General features: G+C 58.0%; 2 protein-coding genes and 1 non-coding gene across 3 annotated transcripts; 2 read left to right on the top strand and 1 right to left on the bottom strand.

Annotated features, from left to right (window-relative positions):
* Window positions 1-1,198: 1,198 nt before the first annotated feature.
* Window positions 1,199-2,251, top strand: BESB_028800 (uncharacterized protein; the record flags this gene model as incomplete). The annotated part of the gene is made up of 1 exon (XM_029361554.1): window positions 1,199-2,251. One exon carries the CDS (start codon window positions 1,199-1,201, stop codon window positions 2,249-2,251), a length of 1,053 nt encoding a protein of 350 aa, XP_029215454.1.
* Window positions 2,252-4,049: 1,798 nt separating this feature from the next.
* BESB_029510 lies at window positions 4,050-4,122 on the bottom strand. Its single transcript has one exon. It is a non-coding gene; the product is annotated as a tRNA-Thr (tRNA).
* A 1,713-nt stretch (window positions 4,123-5,835) lies between these two features.
* Window positions 5,836-16,003, top strand: BESB_028790 (uncharacterized protein; the record flags this gene model as incomplete). Its single annotated transcript, XM_029361553.1, has 13 exons — window positions 5,836-5,917; window positions 6,638-7,439; window positions 7,853-7,961; window positions 8,142-8,393; window positions 8,968-9,291; window positions 9,618-10,104; window positions 10,930-11,294; window positions 11,945-12,052; window positions 12,415-12,562; window positions 12,842-13,053; window positions 13,290-13,574; window positions 14,224-14,351; window positions 14,764-16,003. 13 exons carry the CDS (start codon window positions 5,836-5,838, stop codon window positions 16,001-16,003), a joined length of 4,542 nt encoding a protein of 1,513 aa, XP_029215453.1.
* Between the last annotated feature and the right edge of the window lie 1,838 nt (window positions 16,004-17,841).

The following is a 17,841-nucleotide window of genomic DNA, read 5'->3' as shown; positions in this document are numbered from 1 at the left end:
TCTCGTCAGCTGTGTTTTCGCCGGCGATCCATATGTGCGAAGTGAAGCAGCCGCGTCCATCGGCGTCGGTCCGCAAACTGCGTCAATGCGACTCAAGAATCCAGAATGAAAACGATTTGTATCTCACCTCTTTGGCTATGAGGAGTAGCGGCGCCTGCTTAACAAGAGTCTGGTGTGTTTGTGAAGTGACGTGAGCCTCTGCGCTCTCCAACGACGCTGAGCCAGGAGTCAGACGTCGTCCTCAGAGACACGTTAGGGGCTTTTGTTGGTCGCTTCAGCGCCTGCGCGAGTGTCTCAATGTAACAAGCGACAGCAAGCAGGGATGTAAGTCCACTTTGACCAGTAGCTCTGAGGCTTGACCTAAATAGGCCTGAACACTTTTCTGTAGTTCGGTACCTTCACGTATGCGGCGCATGCGTTCCCATGCAAAAACGGGCCAGCTTCGTCGCGCAGTCTGGTGTTCACAGCTTCCACGTTTACTCCGCTTTTTCGGCTTTTCCTGTCCTCCTCCGCACAGAAGAGCCCTGTCTTGCCGAAGATTGAAGCGAGATCCTTGCTTGTTTGGCGGACGCCGGTGAATCCCAAGGCTGCATTCGCCATTCCGTGCCTGTGTCTGTTAAGGTCGGCCGCAAGTCGCGCGATTTTCGAATTTCGGGCACAAGGCAGAGTTCTCGTCAACAATTTTTTTCTTCGAATTGGCTTTGACGCCATAAAACTCTTTACGCGGCGACGCCCGTGTGTTTGCTTCAGCGGTTTTCCTTGTATTCCTTTGGGGATGGCTGTCGAGCTCGTGTTTAAGGGCTTTGGAGGTTCCGTCGAGCACTAGCCACCCGGTGAATCGCGTTTTACACGATGGAAACTCGCTGATTTTCAGCAGCGATAAGGCGTTTCTTGCGTCCTCCGGGGCTCGGTGCACCGGATTCTCTCTCTGCGTGGTTGTGAAGGTGAGAAAATGTGAGCTTCCGCGAAGCGACACCGTGAGATTTTTCCAGAGGCCTATGCGCACTGGATTCGACGCGTTCTTCTCTGTTGTATCTTCAGGGTTCTGGGGACTGGAGACGCCTTCTTGTTTTCCCTCCTTGTGTGGCAGTTGTTTCGTGCGTGCGTAGTGAGTGGGTTTTTCTCATTTTTTACTGCTCTCCGTCCTGCGTCGCCGATCGTTTTTGTCGGTGGACGTGCCGTAGTATCGCCCGCCAGAATGGCCTCGCGGGCAGCCTTTGCGCCACGAAAGGCCGAGGCTGAAGGTGCTCCCGCGCCTCCTCCTCCTTCGTTGCAGCCACCCCGAGATCCTCCTTCCTCTTCGCCTCCGCTGTGCGCGAGTTTTTCTGGGGGTGGCTTCGCGTCGCCCGCTGAGAGCTCCTTCCCGTCTTCCACAACTTCGCTGTCGAGCGTCGCGCCGCTGACGCTTGCTGCCGCGCCGGCGCCGGCCTCGTTAGGGGCTTCTTCCTCCTCTTCTTCCGCTTCTTTCGGCCTCTCCACGCGCTCGACGTTTCGCCAGCTTCTGGCACAAGTTGAGCAGCAGCTCGCGTCGTTGACAGAGCTGAGTTGCAGTGTACGTACACGCGGTTTCGGGACCGCCTCTTGTGCGCTTTCCCTCGAAGACGCCCAGGAGACATTCGAGACTCTGCGCAGCGACACATTTTCCTCCCTAGACCGCGCAGACCGGCTCCTCCGCCAACTGAGAGTCGCGTCGGCCGCGGTCACGTCCTCGCCGTCTTCGTCGGCGTCGTCAGTCTGCTCGCCCGCCCAGCTGCGGCACTTTTCGGACCTGCTTCTGTCGCTGAAAACAGAATCTCACTCCGCGTGCGACGCGATTTCCGTGGCGCTCGAGCGAGCTGCACTGCTGCATGGGCCCTCAGAGTCGTGTGGGCTGGCCGCCGCAGGCGCGCGGGAGAAAAAAAGCAAAGAGGAGGAGGCGGATGAAGAGGGTGAAGCGTCTGCGGCGGTGTTTTACGCGCGGGAGGCCGGCAGCTTGCGTGAGAGCAACCGCATGATTTCCTCGATTCTCCAAGCGGGGTCCAACGCCCTCTACGCCCTGAAGAAACAGCGCGGCGTCGTCGGAAGAATGCGAGGGAAAGTGAGCGAATTGAGCGCTCGAGACGTCACTGCGATTTCAGGACTCCTTGGAAAAATAGAGTGGCAAGGAAAGAAGCAGCGAATAATCCTCGCGCTCGTCTTCGCCGCCTGTGTCTGCCTCTCCCTCATGTGGGTCATGAGAGGCCACGTCTCCGCCGTCGAACCCGGCGAGTGAGGCGACTGACTTGTCGCCCGCACGCGAAAGCGCCCATAGAAAACCGAATCTGCTCTTTTGCGGATGAGCAGGGAGGAAATGGAGGGCGGGTTGAGCGAGCGCGTTCGCCTTGCTCACCTCACCCTCCTCTTGTCTGTCTTTTTTTCTTGATGTGACCTCCGCTTTGTCGTGCTGAGTTCCCCGCCTCTCTTTTGAAAGGCCCCTTTGGGCGTCCTCTTGTTTTGAAGCAAGTCAAAAGTCAACGTCTTCGATGTCCACGTGTGGTGGTTTACGTGTTGAACGCGCGGTTCGCCCCCTAAAGAAGAGCTGGGAAGCGGAAACTCTGAGGGAGGCGCAGAGTTTTGCGTTGCCCTGCGGTGAGCAAAGACAATACACCGAGCAAGCTGAGTAAGTCCACAGTTGCTGGAAAACACGCAGAGGACGCGAGTGAAAAAAGTAAAGCACACGACTAGGCGTTGCGTCGTCCACGATTTGCAAAACGAGTTAACGCGCAGCAGAGCCCGAACAGCCAGAGGGAACGGAGTCATCTTCAGTGTATATATATAGTCTTTGTATCAAGACGCTTTGAGGGATCCAGTTTACGGTAGCTCGCTGGAACCGGCGGCGCAGCCCGTCAACAACGGCTTGCATCCGTAAGATGCCGAGACTGACTTACTCGCGGACAGCCGAAAAAGTTCTCTAGAAACCGCAACTCGGCAACTACTCTGCCCCACCGGCCGTGAACTGGTGCACACGATGCCTCTCGGCTCGAGCAACACCGTTAGGGATGCGTCTTCCAGTTCATACTGCTTTAGATGTCTCTTTCCACGAACGCGAAGTCTCGATCGCCCGATAGACGACTAGGTTTGCCCGGAAGCTTCAGTTAGTATCTGATTGGTATGGCGCTCGCATATATCGGGGCTGTGGCAGACATGCTGTCATGGGTTTGAGGTGTACATACACCTCGGGCGGAGCACTGGTTTAATAAGTTTGTCGCCCGAAAATGAAGAAAAGAGTGTTCGGGAGAATCGCCAGTTCAGTTCTTAATTTGGATCTTCATGCACTCCACAAGCCATGCACTGTACATCACGTTTCAACAGAAGTTACTATGCGGATGTATTGAGTCGCGGAAAGCACGCCACAGGATGTTCACCATTGACAGACCGTGTCCGTATATCATATCTGTAGGCGCGTATTCTGTGTCGGATGCAGACACGGAAGGACTACTCACTCCCTTTGGTTCCGCCAAGATGAAAGTCTTTTGAGTTGCTACAGGCTACTTAGGCGCATATCCTGTAGCCGCTGTGAGAGATTCTAGAAATCGAAAAAATGAAATGTCCAGCCTGTCCTTCGCTTGTCATAGACGCTCTTGCGCAAAGTCATATATCAGGCGGCCTCTGAAACTTAACAGCCGTCTTTCGAGGCCCGTGGAAATCCGCCGCTTTCACTCGCCGTTAACACGGCATGTGAAGACGAGCAGCGAGCATTCTATATTGTTGAGAGAGTCAACACAAATGTGCAGCCTCTATCCAGTTGCGCAGGAAACCCACTATGTCCAGGCATATATTAGAGAGACAGCCGAAATTTACATACATGGCGCTCGCTATATAAACATATATGTTTATGTGTGTATCTACTTGCATGAGCTGTTTCCGGTTGGTGTCCTGATGAGGTAAGAAGCTACTGGCAACACGGCTCGTCCGCCGCGACCGGATCTAGAAGAAAATCTCGTTGTCGAAAGAAAATCAGGGACGAGCATATACGAAGAGGCACTGACCAGGGGCTGAAAGCCGGGGTCAAAAGAGCAGCGTAAAATGAGAGCCGCCTGTGGGAATCGAACCCACGACCTTTTGATTACGAATCAAATGCACTACCAACTATGCTAAGGCGGCGAAAACTAGTCGCGATTCACTACTCATTGTGCCTTTGCGCAACAATGACTCCTACTCAAAAAATCAGTCGATACTTTTTCTTTTGTTTTCCTCTGCTCAGATATGAATAACCTGCTTTCGAGAATGTCGCGCAAGGGACAATTCTCTCTATTCTCCCAGCTCTCCTGCCCTGAACACCACGTTGTGGCGTGGACGGAGATGACCGGGCGACGCTCGGCCGACGACTTCCAAAAGAAGAAAACTACCACAGCAATTTAAATGCAGATTTAGTCGCGATTAGGTCTATGAATCATGGAGCAGCGGAACGCATTTCCGCCCGTTTTTTCGCCGGTCCTTCCGTGTCTTGATCGGCCGTAGCGCCCGTAGAAACAAGAGAGGAGAATCTCCTGGTTCCTTCATTCGCTGACTTGAGATTCGCCAGACGGAGGCATCCACTCGTGCTGGAGCCTGCAGGAAAGGAGATCACGGAAGAGTCGCCTTTCGCTGCCGCTTGAGAGGCAAGCTACACTGGTGTGCTAGACCAGTACTCTGCATATCGCACGTCTTGCGCGCGTATTTACGCGTGCGCATGTACGCTGTAGCTGCAGCGAAAAAGAAGATGGAGAGCAAACGCGCCTTCTGAGGTTCGCTTCTCATCTTTTCCCCTTTCCCTAACCAGCAATGTGTCTTCAGGCAGGACGGAGATGAAGCGGACAGGTCGCGGCTTCTACCTTTCCTCTTCGCGCCCGACACCCGAGCGTAGCGCTGCCAGTTGAGAATTACGAGCTTTTGCTTTCCTTCTTCGTCTAGGTTTTCTTTCTTCAATACACACTTCGCTTTTCTGCTGCCTCGGCAGCGGGACACTCTCTCTGCCTGGTCTATTCTACAGTCTTCCCCGTATACGAACCCTTCTGAAGCTCTCGTATCGCCGTCGCGTCTTCTCTCCTGCCGTTTCCTCTCCGCGTGCTTCTCTCCGGTGTATGTACAGTTTGTACCTGGCCCCGGGCGCACATTTTCTCTTCACTGCTAGCGACGGTCTCCGTCTTCTCGTTCCTTCTCCGACCACCAATCTCCTCTGTGCCTGCAGGCCGTGCGCTTTTCCTTCAGTCTATCGCCTCTCCTCGAGCTCGCTCTGCGGTTTAGTCGTTCTCGCAGTCTGCAGCCCGTCTCTGCTTCTTCTCTCTGCGATTTCCTTTCGTGAAGTCACGGCAAATCAATAGAGAAACCAACAGAACGACCAGGGGACGGGCAGGAACGTAATCTGGAAAGGTGGATGGCAGAGAGGAAGGGCTCTTCGCGATACTTCTCCATTTTCTACGCTCTTCTGTCTCCTCTCGTTCCGCGGCGCTGACCTGCGACGGAGGGCTAGGACCCCTTCCTCTCGAGAGTCCTCTCCCCGTTATTGCTCTGCGCGAGAGGCAACAGAAGCGGAAAGCGAGCTTTTCTGTTTTTTTTTTTTGTTCGCCTTCCTCCTCCGGCGCCTCGCTCCGGACTGTCCGTCGTGCGTCTCGCTCCGGACTGTCCGTCGTGCGTCTCGCTCCGGACTGTCCGTCGTCTGTCTCCTCTTTTACCCTGACTGCCTTTGTCTTCACTTCGCATCAGCCTCCCTCGTGGGCGCAGGCGTTCTCGGTTTATTCTCTTGGCGCCTCGCGCCTCACACCATGCGCAGGCAGCGTGGAGAACTGCAGCAAAGGACGTGAAAACTCGTCGCCCAACTCGACGGCCGCGCAGAGGATGGCTGGGGATACGCCGCGCCGGCGCCGCGGCTCGAGGGGGCCGGAGGCGGAGGAGGCTCCGACGCAGGCCGTCGAAATAAGTCAGTCAACTGTAAAAACGTGGTCAGCCGGCCTCCGGGTCTTGTAAATAGTCAGTTTAGTCCCGCCACGTTTAAAGTGGCTGAGATTAGATTGTTTTGTAATAGCTAACTGCCCAAAAGTACACTGTCTTCTTCCAAAATATCCATATTTTTACGTACTTAAGTTTCTTCTCTATTCTAGATTCGTGAATTCCGTTACCACAAAAATATTTAGATAAGCCTCTTTTATTCGCGGCTGAAGTCGAGTCGCAGCTCTGCTCGCGTGTCGAGCTGTCCTCTCCCTGTAAACGTACATTCGCAAATACAAATATGTCACCCCTTGCTTTTTTGCGCGTTCTGCATGTGAGTGTCAGTTTTTTTCTGCCAGCCACCGTATGCGTATCTTTCAGCCTCGGTGCATGCGTGGCGGTTGATGGCGTCTTGTTCCCTTCTCAAGTCGCAGGGTACCGTGGAAACTTCTCTGCGCGCGGCTCTCCTGTCGCGTATCTCGAACTCTTCACAGCGGACTGTCTGCGTGTCCCTGTGCATGTCTCTCCCCTGCGTCTGCGGCGATGGACGCGTGGATGTGGATATTCTTGAATCCAACGCCGGCGTCCTGCCTGGATTGCGCCTCTCTCCCTTGTTCGCGAATCGCAGTCTCTCCAGATCTTCTCTCCTCTCGCTTTTTCTTCCATTCTCGCCTCTCTATTTTCTCTTTTTTCCTTTTTTCCGTGCCTTCAGGCGACCTGCTGCGCCACCTGAACCCGACGACGGTCGGTCTCGTCCTCCGCAGTCTGCCGGCGGGTGCGCGCGAAGTAAAAGCCTCGAACGCCGCACCGTCCGCCTCGGAAGGCGGCGCGCGAGCGCCTGCCCTCGACGCGGCAAACGCCGCTGCGCCGCCGGAGAGTCTGAAATCCGACGCCCTGAGCGTGGCGGTGTACGTACACCGCATGGTCGCGCCGGGCGACGAGGGGGGTAGCGCGCAGGTGGCGGACGCAGTGCAGGAGTTGGACTTTGTGTTGAAAGACCTCGACGACGCGATCAAGAAAACCGTGATGCTCTCTCGCGGGCGGAGTTCTGCGAGGCGCAGAGAACCTCTGGGCCTCGAGGGAGGGAGCGACAACGGGCGAGGCGCGCGGGCGTCGTCGTCTGCGACCCCTTCTGAAGATCTTCCTGCGCTCGCATCGCTTCTTTTTCTCCTCGGCAAAGAGGGCGCGAAGGACGGTCGGTGCCGCAGAGAGCCCGATCCGAGCGAGGAAAGGACAAGAAACGAAAACGGCGATGAAGAGGCAGAGCGAATGCTGCTGCAGGTCCTTCGCGACTCAGACGAAGAGAGCGAAGCAGGCGAAGGGCGCGGACAGGAAGCCCTGGCCGGAGGCGCTGTGGGAGTTTTTCCGCCGAACGAGGCGGACATCGACGGCGCGCTTCTCATCGAGAAGGCGAAGGAGGAAATCGATGCCCTCCACGCAGAGACAACGCACCTTCAAACAGAGATTGACGCGCTCTACAACGGGGTTGAAGACGAGATTCGCGTCGCCTCGAGGTGCGTAGCGCGATGCATGCACATATGAGCTGTTTTTTGAACGAATCACGATTAATGAATCAAATCAGCAAAAGCCTTTTGATTTACACAACAGGAAACGGGAAGACACCTACGCAGAGCCTCTCAACCCTCGGCATCACGGCCTGTCGCCTACGCCCTCGAAACGTTTCGGGGTTGATTCCTTGCGTGCATCTTCTTCTTTTCCGTCGTATTGGTTTTTCACGTCCGCCGCCTGCGTGATGGCTTTTTCTTTCCGTCTTTTCGTATACCGCGGTGCCTCGTTCTGCCTCCTTCCGCCCTGTGTCCTCGACTCCCCTCTTTATCCTGGGGCTGAGGCTGTGTCTTGTTCTATCGCTCTATCGCAGTTTCCTTCGGAATTCCGGATTTTTTTCCCTTTCTGTGTTTTGCTTCAGGCTCCTCTTTGTCGAGCAGGTGCTGCGGGCGGCGCTGCAGTTCCTCAGCGCCTTCACGCTTCTTCAAAAAGAGTCGGATGCGGCGACGAGGGCGAGTCGCGTGCAAAAGGTAGGGCATTCACCGCGGAAGCATCTCTCTGCAGTCCCCTTCGCTCCTTCTCCTTCGCGGCTTTCGATGTACTTGCGTTGCAAAACGTCTCGTCTGGTGCCGCTGTGTACACGGTATTTGTTCGCATTTTTCCTTATCTTTTCCTCTTTTTTCGGATTTTGTCCTTCTCGCTGACTGCAGCTTCTGTCTCTTCTACACGCCGAGCACGCGCCACCTTCGGAGACCGCGACCGCCGAGCTCCCTTGGGGCGCGCTGGAGGAGAAGGGCGAGACAAGGGCATCTCAGGCTGCGAAATCGGCAAAAGGCAAAAAGTCGACTCTCGCCCTCGCGGATTTGCGGACGCTGGCGCCCCTGGTCTCCCGTGTGCAGAAAGAGGCTGTCCATCTGCGAACAGCCGCGCGCCATCAGCTTCTTGAGGCTCTCGAGACCCTGGTACGATAGGCGCAGGCTGTCAAGCGTACAACTCGTTGCGAGCAGAAAGACTCAAAAACGCGTCTCTGCTTTTTTTTGTTTCACTGACGGCGCGGGAGTCTATCGAGCCTCGCTTCAGTCTCTGAACTACTTAGTTTGGTCGTTGTTGCGTCTCTTGTTCTCGCGTTCTTCTCGTGTCTCGGCGTGATTCACGTGGCGTGCGGACGCGCAGTTGACGCAGGAAGCAAACAAGCACCCGTCCGCCTGGTCAGTTTTTCTCCCTAAAGAATGCTCAGGCGCGCGTCCTGAGCGTCGCACTCCCTTTAGCGGCTTCGCAATTTGCGCGTTCCCTTTCCGCCGACCTTTCTCTCTCTTCTGTCGTTCTCCCTGCCATTCGTGTCGATTTCTTTTGAGCCTCCCCTTCTGGCTTCACACGCGCACCTGTTGCGTTTGGAGTCGTTTTCCTCTCACTTGCCTTCCAGGGTTCTGCGTTCGCTAGTCTTCGTGCCGCCGCGTTGCAGTGTCGCGTCCTCCTTGGCTCTTCCGCGTTTTTTCGACTTTTCTTTGGTTTGCGTGCGTGTGGTGTTGTTGCCAGTCTTCGCTGGGTCTCGCGTCTGCGCTGGACGTGTTCTGTCTGCTCGGGCAGCTTTGGGAGCAGGTCGAGGCGCTGCTCCGCAACCTGGTATCGGGTGTATGTACAGCGTTTCCCATCAAGCCTCTGCAGGCGGAGGCGAGCAAAGTCCCGCCGCCGGCGCCGGCCTCGGGGTCGTTTGCCTACTCCTCTTCGCTGGACGCGAGCGGAAAAAGCATTCCGCCGTGTCTGTCGCGAAATCGCTTCGAGAAAAAGCTGACTGAGGAAGTCGAGGCTTTCTTCGCGCGCCTCGAGGACCGGCTGAAGCGCGCCTCGCTTGCAGATCAGGTGAGCAGCTGCGGAGGAATTTTGCAGAAGGACAAGAGGTGCCGCTGGGAGAGCAGGAGGCCCAAGATGAGTGAGGCCGTTACAAAGAAAAGGCTGTTTCGCCGGGAAGTTGGCGTTGAAAATATAGAGCCGATAGTCTCAACATAGACGCAGAGATGTGAGGCCACCCTCGCTTTGCCTCGAACGCAACGCAGCCGCGCCGCGGTGCCTGCGCCTCCACTTCCCCGAATGGGAAGGGCGGCGGCGCGGACGCGGCGGCTAAGCGAGAATCCGCAGAGATGTCATGCACGTGTCTGCGCAGGGGTTTGTTTCTCTGTTTCTTTCAGGTGTTGGCAGTCGGCGCCGACCCGGTGACGCATTGCCCGTACACCGCGGTCCTTGCGTCCAGCGGCTTCCGCTCGACGCTGAGTGAAGAGGCCTGGCGGGCGTCGTCACTGCATCTCTCCGGCTTTCTGCGTCAACTCGCGGGATTTGCGTCGCCCTCAACGGCACTTCTTTCGCTCTTTGAGCGCGAGACTGCCGCCCGCGATTACAGGAGGCGACGCGCGCGGAGGCGAGCTGAAGAAGGCGCGCGGAGCGCAGAGGAAGAATCAGAGGGGGGGCTTTCCGCGGAGGGAAGCGGCGCGCCAGGCCGGCGAGAGAGCGAAGAGGACCCAGCCGAGAGAGAGAAGGAGATAAATATCTTCACAGATGCTCTCGCGCCTCCGCAGCTCGCCGTCGTGGACGCCACACCGCTGGTCACCTTCCTCATCCGCTCTTTCCTCCGCCGCATCGACGACGTCGCGCGCGCCGGCGCCCTTGCTAAGGCGCCAAGTAAGTGGAGGCGACGTAGAGGGCCTCGAAAAGTGGAGAGAAGGGCAGACTCAGCGTCTGAAGGAGGAGGAGCCGGCGCAGCGCGTGCGAGGGGGTTCAAAGAAATTTGAAAGGATCTGCAGCCGCGCGCATGCGCCCGCGAAGACATGCGTGTGTTTCACGCATGCGTACGTACCATTTCGAAAGCTTTGCATTCGGATTTTGAAGCTGCGCCTGATACGGAAGACCCCAGTTGGGGCGTGCACTCATGCTTCCCGCAGACAGGCATTCGCATGCATGCCTGCATGTCTGGACTCATATTTTTGTATAGATGTGTTGGCAGATGTCTGTATCTGCGTTGGAATGGCTTTGCAAAGCCCTGAGCTTCTCCGGAGATACTGAGACACGAGGAAAACGAATAGAAGCAAGGACGAAGGCTATATTGTATCTGCGTTTGTAGACATGTGCGTGAGTGCATATACGCTGATCGTCGTCTGTTGTATGTGAGCTCTGTCGTGCGTCTCGTTGGAATTTGCAGCGCTGCGATCGTTGTATGGGCGCGTTCCCCTGCCGCGTCTGTGCATAATTCGCGTATTTTCGTGAACTGTCATGCAGAATTTCGTGGATATACAAAGATATATAGTGCGCATTGGATGTAGAGAGCTTCTGGCTGGCAGGGAGACCGAGTGAGTCATCTAGCTCAAGCGGCTTTTGCTCCGCGGCGCCATGGCTGCTGCGGTCAGAGGCGGTTCGCAGCGGCGGTGTCGTTTCTGCCTGAAATTTTTTTCTCGTCTGGCACTCAGTTTCGCTTCTGTTTGATCTTTGTTTTGGTCTTCTCTCGCGCAGGTGAGACGCAGCGCGGCGTTCTGTTGGCTGCCACGTCTCCTTTGCGTCAGGTGTACGTACACCTGTTCGCGGCGCGCCTGGACGCTCTGCTGGCGTCTCTTTTTTCGCCAAAGTGTCTCTCTCAGCTTCGCTTGTTCTTGTGGCGCTCCTCTCTCCCCCTCGCCTCGTCGCTGCTTTTGCTACCGCTCGCGTCTTTCGCCTCTGAGGCCGCGGAGACGCGCCGCGACGGGCTGCGCGACCTCCTTCGCGCCCTGGACCCGATCGCCCACCTACCGTCCTCGCACGACATCCACGCCTTCATGGCGACGGCCTTTCAAGAATTGGAACGCGCTCGATCAAGCACAGATGCGGAGTTGCTTGAACAGGTCAGATCATCGGGGGCGCGCGGCCTTCCAGCGCCTGCGTGCTTTTTGAGACTCACTCTGACACCGCCGCCAGCGAAAACCGGGGGGAAGCAGAGCGGGGGTCGCGCGAGAAAAGTCGAGGCATGGAGGCCTCGAGGCCTCAGACCCTGCGTGAGGGAGGGAGGGCCGAAGAGAAAAGAGAGAAGACGACGGCAACAGAGCGCGGAGGACGGGTGGGCGGTAGGCGAGGAGAGTCAAGCGCTTTTCTCTGCTGTGGCGAGTTTGATTGCGACGCCTACTCCTGGGGCTGTGATATTTAGATAGTCTTTAAAAATACAACCAGTTTTGCTGGAATTTTTTATCTCATCAACGAATGCAGCCAAAGGGTGTATGAAGAATTTCCATTTCCTGTATTACGAGTTAAGTCTTGTTAAAAACTTTAACTGCCTGTGCCCGTGTGTGGTTCGTTACAACGCTGCAAGAACTGGATGGGCGAGGGCGCGGCGCGGCTACGGAAAGAGGAGCGGGAAAAGGCGGCCACCGATGAGGCAGAGACACTCGAGAGAAGGCTGTTGCGCGAGAAGATGTCGAAAAGACAAGTGCGAAGCACAGTCGGCGATGGAAAATGAGTCGCAAGCGCGCGGCGTGTGTGGAGTGACGTTTCTGTGCAGGTCTTGGATGTGTTCGAGGATGCGTTAGACGCATTCATTCTTCTATGCGGCTGTCAACTGGGCGACGGCGTCGAGACTGTCGACTTCGTTGATCCTTCCGGCGACCGTGTGAGTCTTTCGCGTCTGTTCCATCCTTCTGCTTTCTTTTGTTTGACGGTTTAACCCTAAACGTGCAGCTGCTGCGTTCTGTGATTCGTTCTCTTTTTTCGTTAGAGCTCACTTTTTGTGGGTCGTCTTGCCGCGCGTTTTCTCCTCTCCGTTTGCCTGTCTCCTCGCCTGCGTGCTGTCACTCCCCTGATTTGTTCTCTCGCTTTTTTTTCATTTTTTTCTCCTCTGTCGTCTGATCTACGTCGTCGTTCTTGCGCGCGTGCTGCTGCGCTTGCGCCCGCGGCCACGTCGTCCTCCTCCACTTCCTTCTCTGCTTGCGCGACGCTCTTTTGCTTTTTTTCTCCTTTTTTGCATTTTTCCAGCTCCTTCGGCGGCTCCCGCCCGCGTCACCGGCGCGCGTGCGCCTGTCGAAGGTCTTTGCGCTCTTCGTCGGGATCGAGGACGCGCTGCGCAGTTGTTTTGAAAGAAATCCGCACCTCCTCCTGCTGCTGCTCCGCGTCCCCTTCGCAGGTCAGCGCGAGCCCCGGCGCTTTCGTGGGTTCTTGCCTCGCTGCGCGTCATTTCCTCGCAAGAAACCGACTGCATACGTCGTGCGTCGCGGGCTGTATGTATGCTCGCGCGGAGCTCTCTGCGCTCCAGGAGAGAAGGCTCGCGTGTGGATCTGGCGGGGTGAGAGAAGGGGGGAGCTGCCCAGATGCACGTGCATGTGTGCGAGAGTCGCTTAGACTCACGCGACTCCCGCGGGTTTTCAGCTGCGCGCCTGCAGTGAGGACTTTCTTCTTCCTTCAGGCTGCCTCTCGGCGGTGCCGCCCCGTCGCGAACAAGTTCTCTACATCGCGAGTCAGTTTCTGTGCCTCGCGCAAAGGGTGCCCGAGTCGGGCGAAGGCCCCTGCGAAGAAGCCGAAGAGGAGGACGACTGGCTCTTGTGCGGAGTCTTCGAAAATGAGAAGCAGCTGCCACTCGCGCGCTGGTCGACTTTCAGAGACGCAGTCGCCTTCAAGGTGCGGAGGCGCGAAGTCCACACGCCCCCCTCGAGACAGGTGTTTACTTCAAGGCAGCTGCGTCCATGCGTGCGTGCTTCTCGCTCCACGCGACGGCTATGCCGAGGACGGCGATGGCTGTGAAGCTTGCAGTCAGCTGATTCTTTCGGCACCTGAATGTGTGCTCGCTCGTTCGCGCGCGGTGGATGCTTCTTGCTGTCACTTCACGGAAGCGCGCACTTTCGTTTTGCCTTCAGCGCCGCCTCGTCGCGCCACTCTTTGCCAGCATCGAGTCCGCGGCCGCGGGCGTGTGTCTGAGTCGGCTGAGTGAAGAGATCTCGCTGGCGCTTGCTGGCGGGGTTGCCGAAGGCAGTCGCGGCGCGCCGGAGCGCGACCCGCGCGGCGCGGAAGACGTTGAGCACCTCGCGCCGCTCTGCGAACTCGACAGGCTCCTTCGGCACGCGCAGCAGCAGTTCCTCTCTCTCCTGCCGCCGCCCGCGCTCGTGACCCCTCTCTCGAATCTCTGTCTCTCCATCTTAGAAGTAAGCGCGCGAGGTTGCAGAGATACGCGCGCTGTAAACCCTGGCGTCGTTAGTAGATCACCTCCGTCGTGGAGGGGCGCGAAGTCTGCAGGCTCGCGGCGGCAGATATGCGTCTGCGACGCCCTCAACACGCATGCCACCGTATGAATGTGCATATAATTGTATGTATTTGTGAGTGTAAAGAGACGAGACCTGTCGCGCTAACTCCACACACATACATATCTATATTTATATTTAAATATATGTATGTATTTATATAGTCTGCCGGGTATGGAAAGCGAAGCTCTTTAGCACTTCAGTACGCGACAGCCTTCACGGCGGAGGCAGCTGCAAGTGATTGGCGCCGCTGATTGGCGCACGAGTCCTCCGCAGTGCGCAACTTCGAGGCGCGATGTTCGCTTGCCTGGTTTCCGCAGCCGCGAGAGAAAGGCATCTGCGCGCCAAGCCGCCGCTGCAGAGGCGGGAATACCCGGATAATTATATTTGCCTGCGCACCTCTTCTCGCTAGTGTGAGATCTGTCTCTCTGTCTGTGTCTCCGTCTGGCTTTGTGTCTGTCTGAAGAGTGGTTTCCCCGGACGCGCGGCTGCGTCTCCGCCTCGTTTTTAACCAGTCTCTCTCTCGTGCTTGCGCGTGTGTTGCTTTTTTCAGACGCTGCTGGGCCATGCCTGCGCGTGCGACGTCAGCGAGGAGTCCGATCGCGCCTTCGTCGCGGCGGTCGTGGCGCGCGGCGAAGTCCTCCTCTCCGCCTTCTGGGCGAGCTTCCACAAGCACGTGCGGTAAGTGCACGCTAAAAAATCAGAAGAAACGTAAGCGTTTCCTACGAAACCACCGAGCTGAGTCCAGCACTTCCACGCGATGCAGCTGCGACTCCAAGCGCTTGCATGCATGCGTAGATATGTGTGTGCATGCATGCGTGGATACGTATATCTGCGCGGAGGTCTCGCTCCGTAGATGTGTCTGCGTGGCGCTGCATAGGCGTCCAGTTGGCGTCGGTAGGTGTGCGGCCGCGCACGCGTAGAAGCAGAGAAAAGGCTGTGTAGAATCGTTGTCCGCACGTTCCAAAGCGTGAAGATGTAGATGCCAAAGGCGCTCGTCTCTCGACTCGCTCTGAGGTTGAGAACGATTCTGTTGGCATCTTGGATGTCTCCAATGCCTGGCGTGGTGTGCGGCATTCTTGCGTTGCGGCAGGTCCGGCTCGGAGATGCTTCGCAACGTGCGACGTCTGCTCTTCGCGGACACGCCATTTCTGCTTCACGAGCTGCTTGAGGTTCTGACACAGAGCGGCGGCCTCTCAGCGTCCCCTGCCTCCTCTCCACTCGTCTCGACTTCGCTGCCGCCGCTCCTCGTCGCCTGTCACTTGCTCTGGCGCCTCGCGGCGCATCGGCGCGCGCCGGCGCTTCGCCCGCACGTCCTCCTAGGCCTCCCCGGCGCGTCGGGGCTCCGCGACCTCGCGCGGCTCCTCGCCCTCGCCCTGCGCGCCTTCCGGCCGGCCGAGGGCCCTCTCAAAGGAGACGGCGAACGCGCCGAGCAGGCCGCGGCGCGAGCGGCCGAGGAGGCGCGCCGCGCGCTGCGGAAGCGCCTCGCGGCCGCAGTGGCGCAGCTGGAGGGGCGGCCGCCGGCGGAGGGGGAAGTCGACGCAGAGACGCCCAGGGCGCCTGCAGGGCGAGGCGGGCGGCTCAGGGAGCGCAGAAGGCGAGATGACGCGCGCAGAGAGGAGGAGCTGCGGATCCTCCTGCGCGTCGCGCGGCTGCTGCACGACGCGCTTCAAACGGCGCGCGGAGGCAGAGCGGAGGCGGCGACGCCGATCCGCCGCGAAGACGCTCTCCCCAGTTCTCCAAGCGCCAATCACGCCGCGGCCGCAGCGCCGCCGAGACCTGCCCCTCCCCTCGATGCCGCCGGCAGCCTCCCCTGCGACGCGCAGCCTCTGCAACCGCCTCCGCAACTGCCTCTGCAGCCGCCGCAGCATCGTTTGGCTGGCGAGGCCTCCTGCCCGGCGGAGCGAGAGGCCCAGAGGCCGCTGGGCGGGGCGGAGACCTGCGAAGCTGCGCGGCTGAGTCTGTCGGGCGCGCGTGCGGCTGCTTCGCCCTTCGCGGCCGCTGCGGCATCGCCAACGCCCCCCTTTCCGGCGCAGACTCTCCCTCCTCAGGCGGCGGTCGCCGACGGCGCGATGGGAGGCGCCGTGGCGCTTTTTTTGAATCCAGAAACGCGAGAGAACGGCTGCGCAGACGCGGCGGAAAGCTGCAGCAGGGTCGCGCTCGCTGCGGAGCTGTGCGGCGGCGCGCGTCACGCAGGCGGAGGAGGGTTTGAACCGCGTGGTGGGGCGTGGAGGGCGCGAGAGGCAGGAAGAGAAGCAGACGCGGATCAGAGCGGAAGCCTCGCAGCTCGTCCAACGCTGCCTCCACCTCCGCCTCTGCCCCCGATGATATGAAGCGCGTGGAGAGAGCGCGAGAGAGAAGGAAAGTCCTGCACAGTGGAGAGGACTCTCTTGACCGATCTCGCTCGATTCTGGGAGGGGTGGGAATCGAGTTCTGCACTGGTGCAGGCTGCAGGCGAGGTCTGCAGCGGACTGAGTGGGAAGTGTAGTGCCACCAAAAGCTCAGAGAGGCGCACCAGGCAGCTGCGTTTTGCTCGCATTCTCGCGCCGCGGGTTGGTGCGGGGGTCAGCGCGAGAGAAAGAGCTTCAGCTTGTCTACGAAGACGAGGTCTGTTTGTGCGAGGCTGTCGCCTCCGGCGAGATTTGTTTGGTCGCACGGGTTTCGAAAAACATCAGAGAGCCACGCGAATCCGTTAGGGCATGTAGATAGGAACAGGCCACACGAGAGAAGACTCGCTTCGCTGAGGCGCGTATTGTAAGCCGGCGTACGCGAGAGAGACGACGGCGTGGGGAAGCGGCGGCCTTGACGGGGCCCGTAGCGTACGCGGAGGGCGAGAAGAGCCCCCATGTCCCCAAAGTCCCCACGGTGTCTCACAACCTTGTGGCACAGCCGCCTCGGCGTTACATTCACTACAACTGGATGGCTAGGTTCATAAGAACTAGTTTTCTGGGGTCTGAAAGGACTTCTGCGTCGCGTTGGCGAGCGGTTTTCTTCTTTCCACGCAGCGCAGAGTTGCACCAGGGACGCCAGACTGCTCTCGCGGGAGCCACGCCCCTTGTAGTAGGCACAGACAGGAAGGCTGAAAAGGAAACACGCAGCGACGATCAGCGCAGACTCAAAAGTCAAGCAGCCCCGACGGCACCCGGCCCACATGTCCAATCTGTACCAGAGGAAACCAATACATGTACGTATATCTATTTATGCATGTATAAGTATGCACGCGTGTATGCGCATGCAAATGTACGCAAGTGTTCCCGATATCGCCGACTTCTAGACACCGCGCCGGTGAGCCGCAACGCCTCTGCCGTCCTGCGTAGTCAGGCGGACTGCAGACGATTTGCGCTGGCGCGGTTGAGACAGAATTCCTCTGATCCTCGCGGGTATGCTCTTCGAGGAGGGCGAGGCGACACGCGAGCCAGCAAGGCGGTCTCCTGGCTCTGCTGCCAGCGTCAGAATCTGAGGAGGAAGCTGAGAGGGGGCAGTGCTTTTAGCAGGGGCGTTTTTGAGAGCTCTGTAGCGGCGCCAAGTCTCACTGAGAAGCGAGGGTTCGCGAAACGTGGACACCGCGAGTGCGGCCTCGACTCCGGCGAAGGTCGACAGACGCCTCGCCAACCAGGGCACGCACTTCAGGCGAAACAGGCAGTCTTTGCGGAGGTTTCGTAGTGCAAGTCAGAGTGTTTTGAGAGCTCGTCATCCATTACTCGTGTGTAGCGGACGCACTTTGAGCGTTCATGGTGCACCCTGCCGTGAGTGTGTCCTCCAGGAAGGGCGTTTTGAAAAAACCGCCGTAAATATCTGCGAGATGCGCAATGCACGCTATGCGCGGTATCGCTGTATCGTTCAAAGTGCTCGGCGGCGTGGCCGGGTATGCCAGCTATATTTTTTCTGCGCGGCGGCGTCGCACCGAGTCAGCAGAAAAAAGAAGTCATCCCTGTGGAGGGGCGGGCGTGCGACGAGATGATTCCAGGACTTATGTTTGAGTTGAAGGCTGGGACATAAAAACTCACAAACAGGGCGTGTAAAAGTGCCGGCGACACTTTCGCGCGCTCCTTGAGGCGCATTCGATTACACATCTAGGGAACTGCCTCAGAGCCAGTAATTCAACCGAGCAGGTTAAACGCACCTTGCAGGCAAGCGTCGAAAGCTCGCCGAAGGACGACGCGAAACGTCG

The sequence above is a fragment of the Besnoitia besnoiti genome (genome assembly GCF_002563875.1).
Source record: "Besnoitia besnoiti strain Bb-Ger1 chromosome Unknown contig00015, whole genome shotgun sequence".
NCBI classification, from domain to species: Eukaryota; Apicomplexa; class Conoidasida; order Eucoccidiorida; family Sarcocystidae; genus Besnoitia; species Besnoitia besnoiti.
Note: the sequence above shows the minus strand (reverse complement) of the source record. Positions and strands in the feature narration are given on the sequence as shown.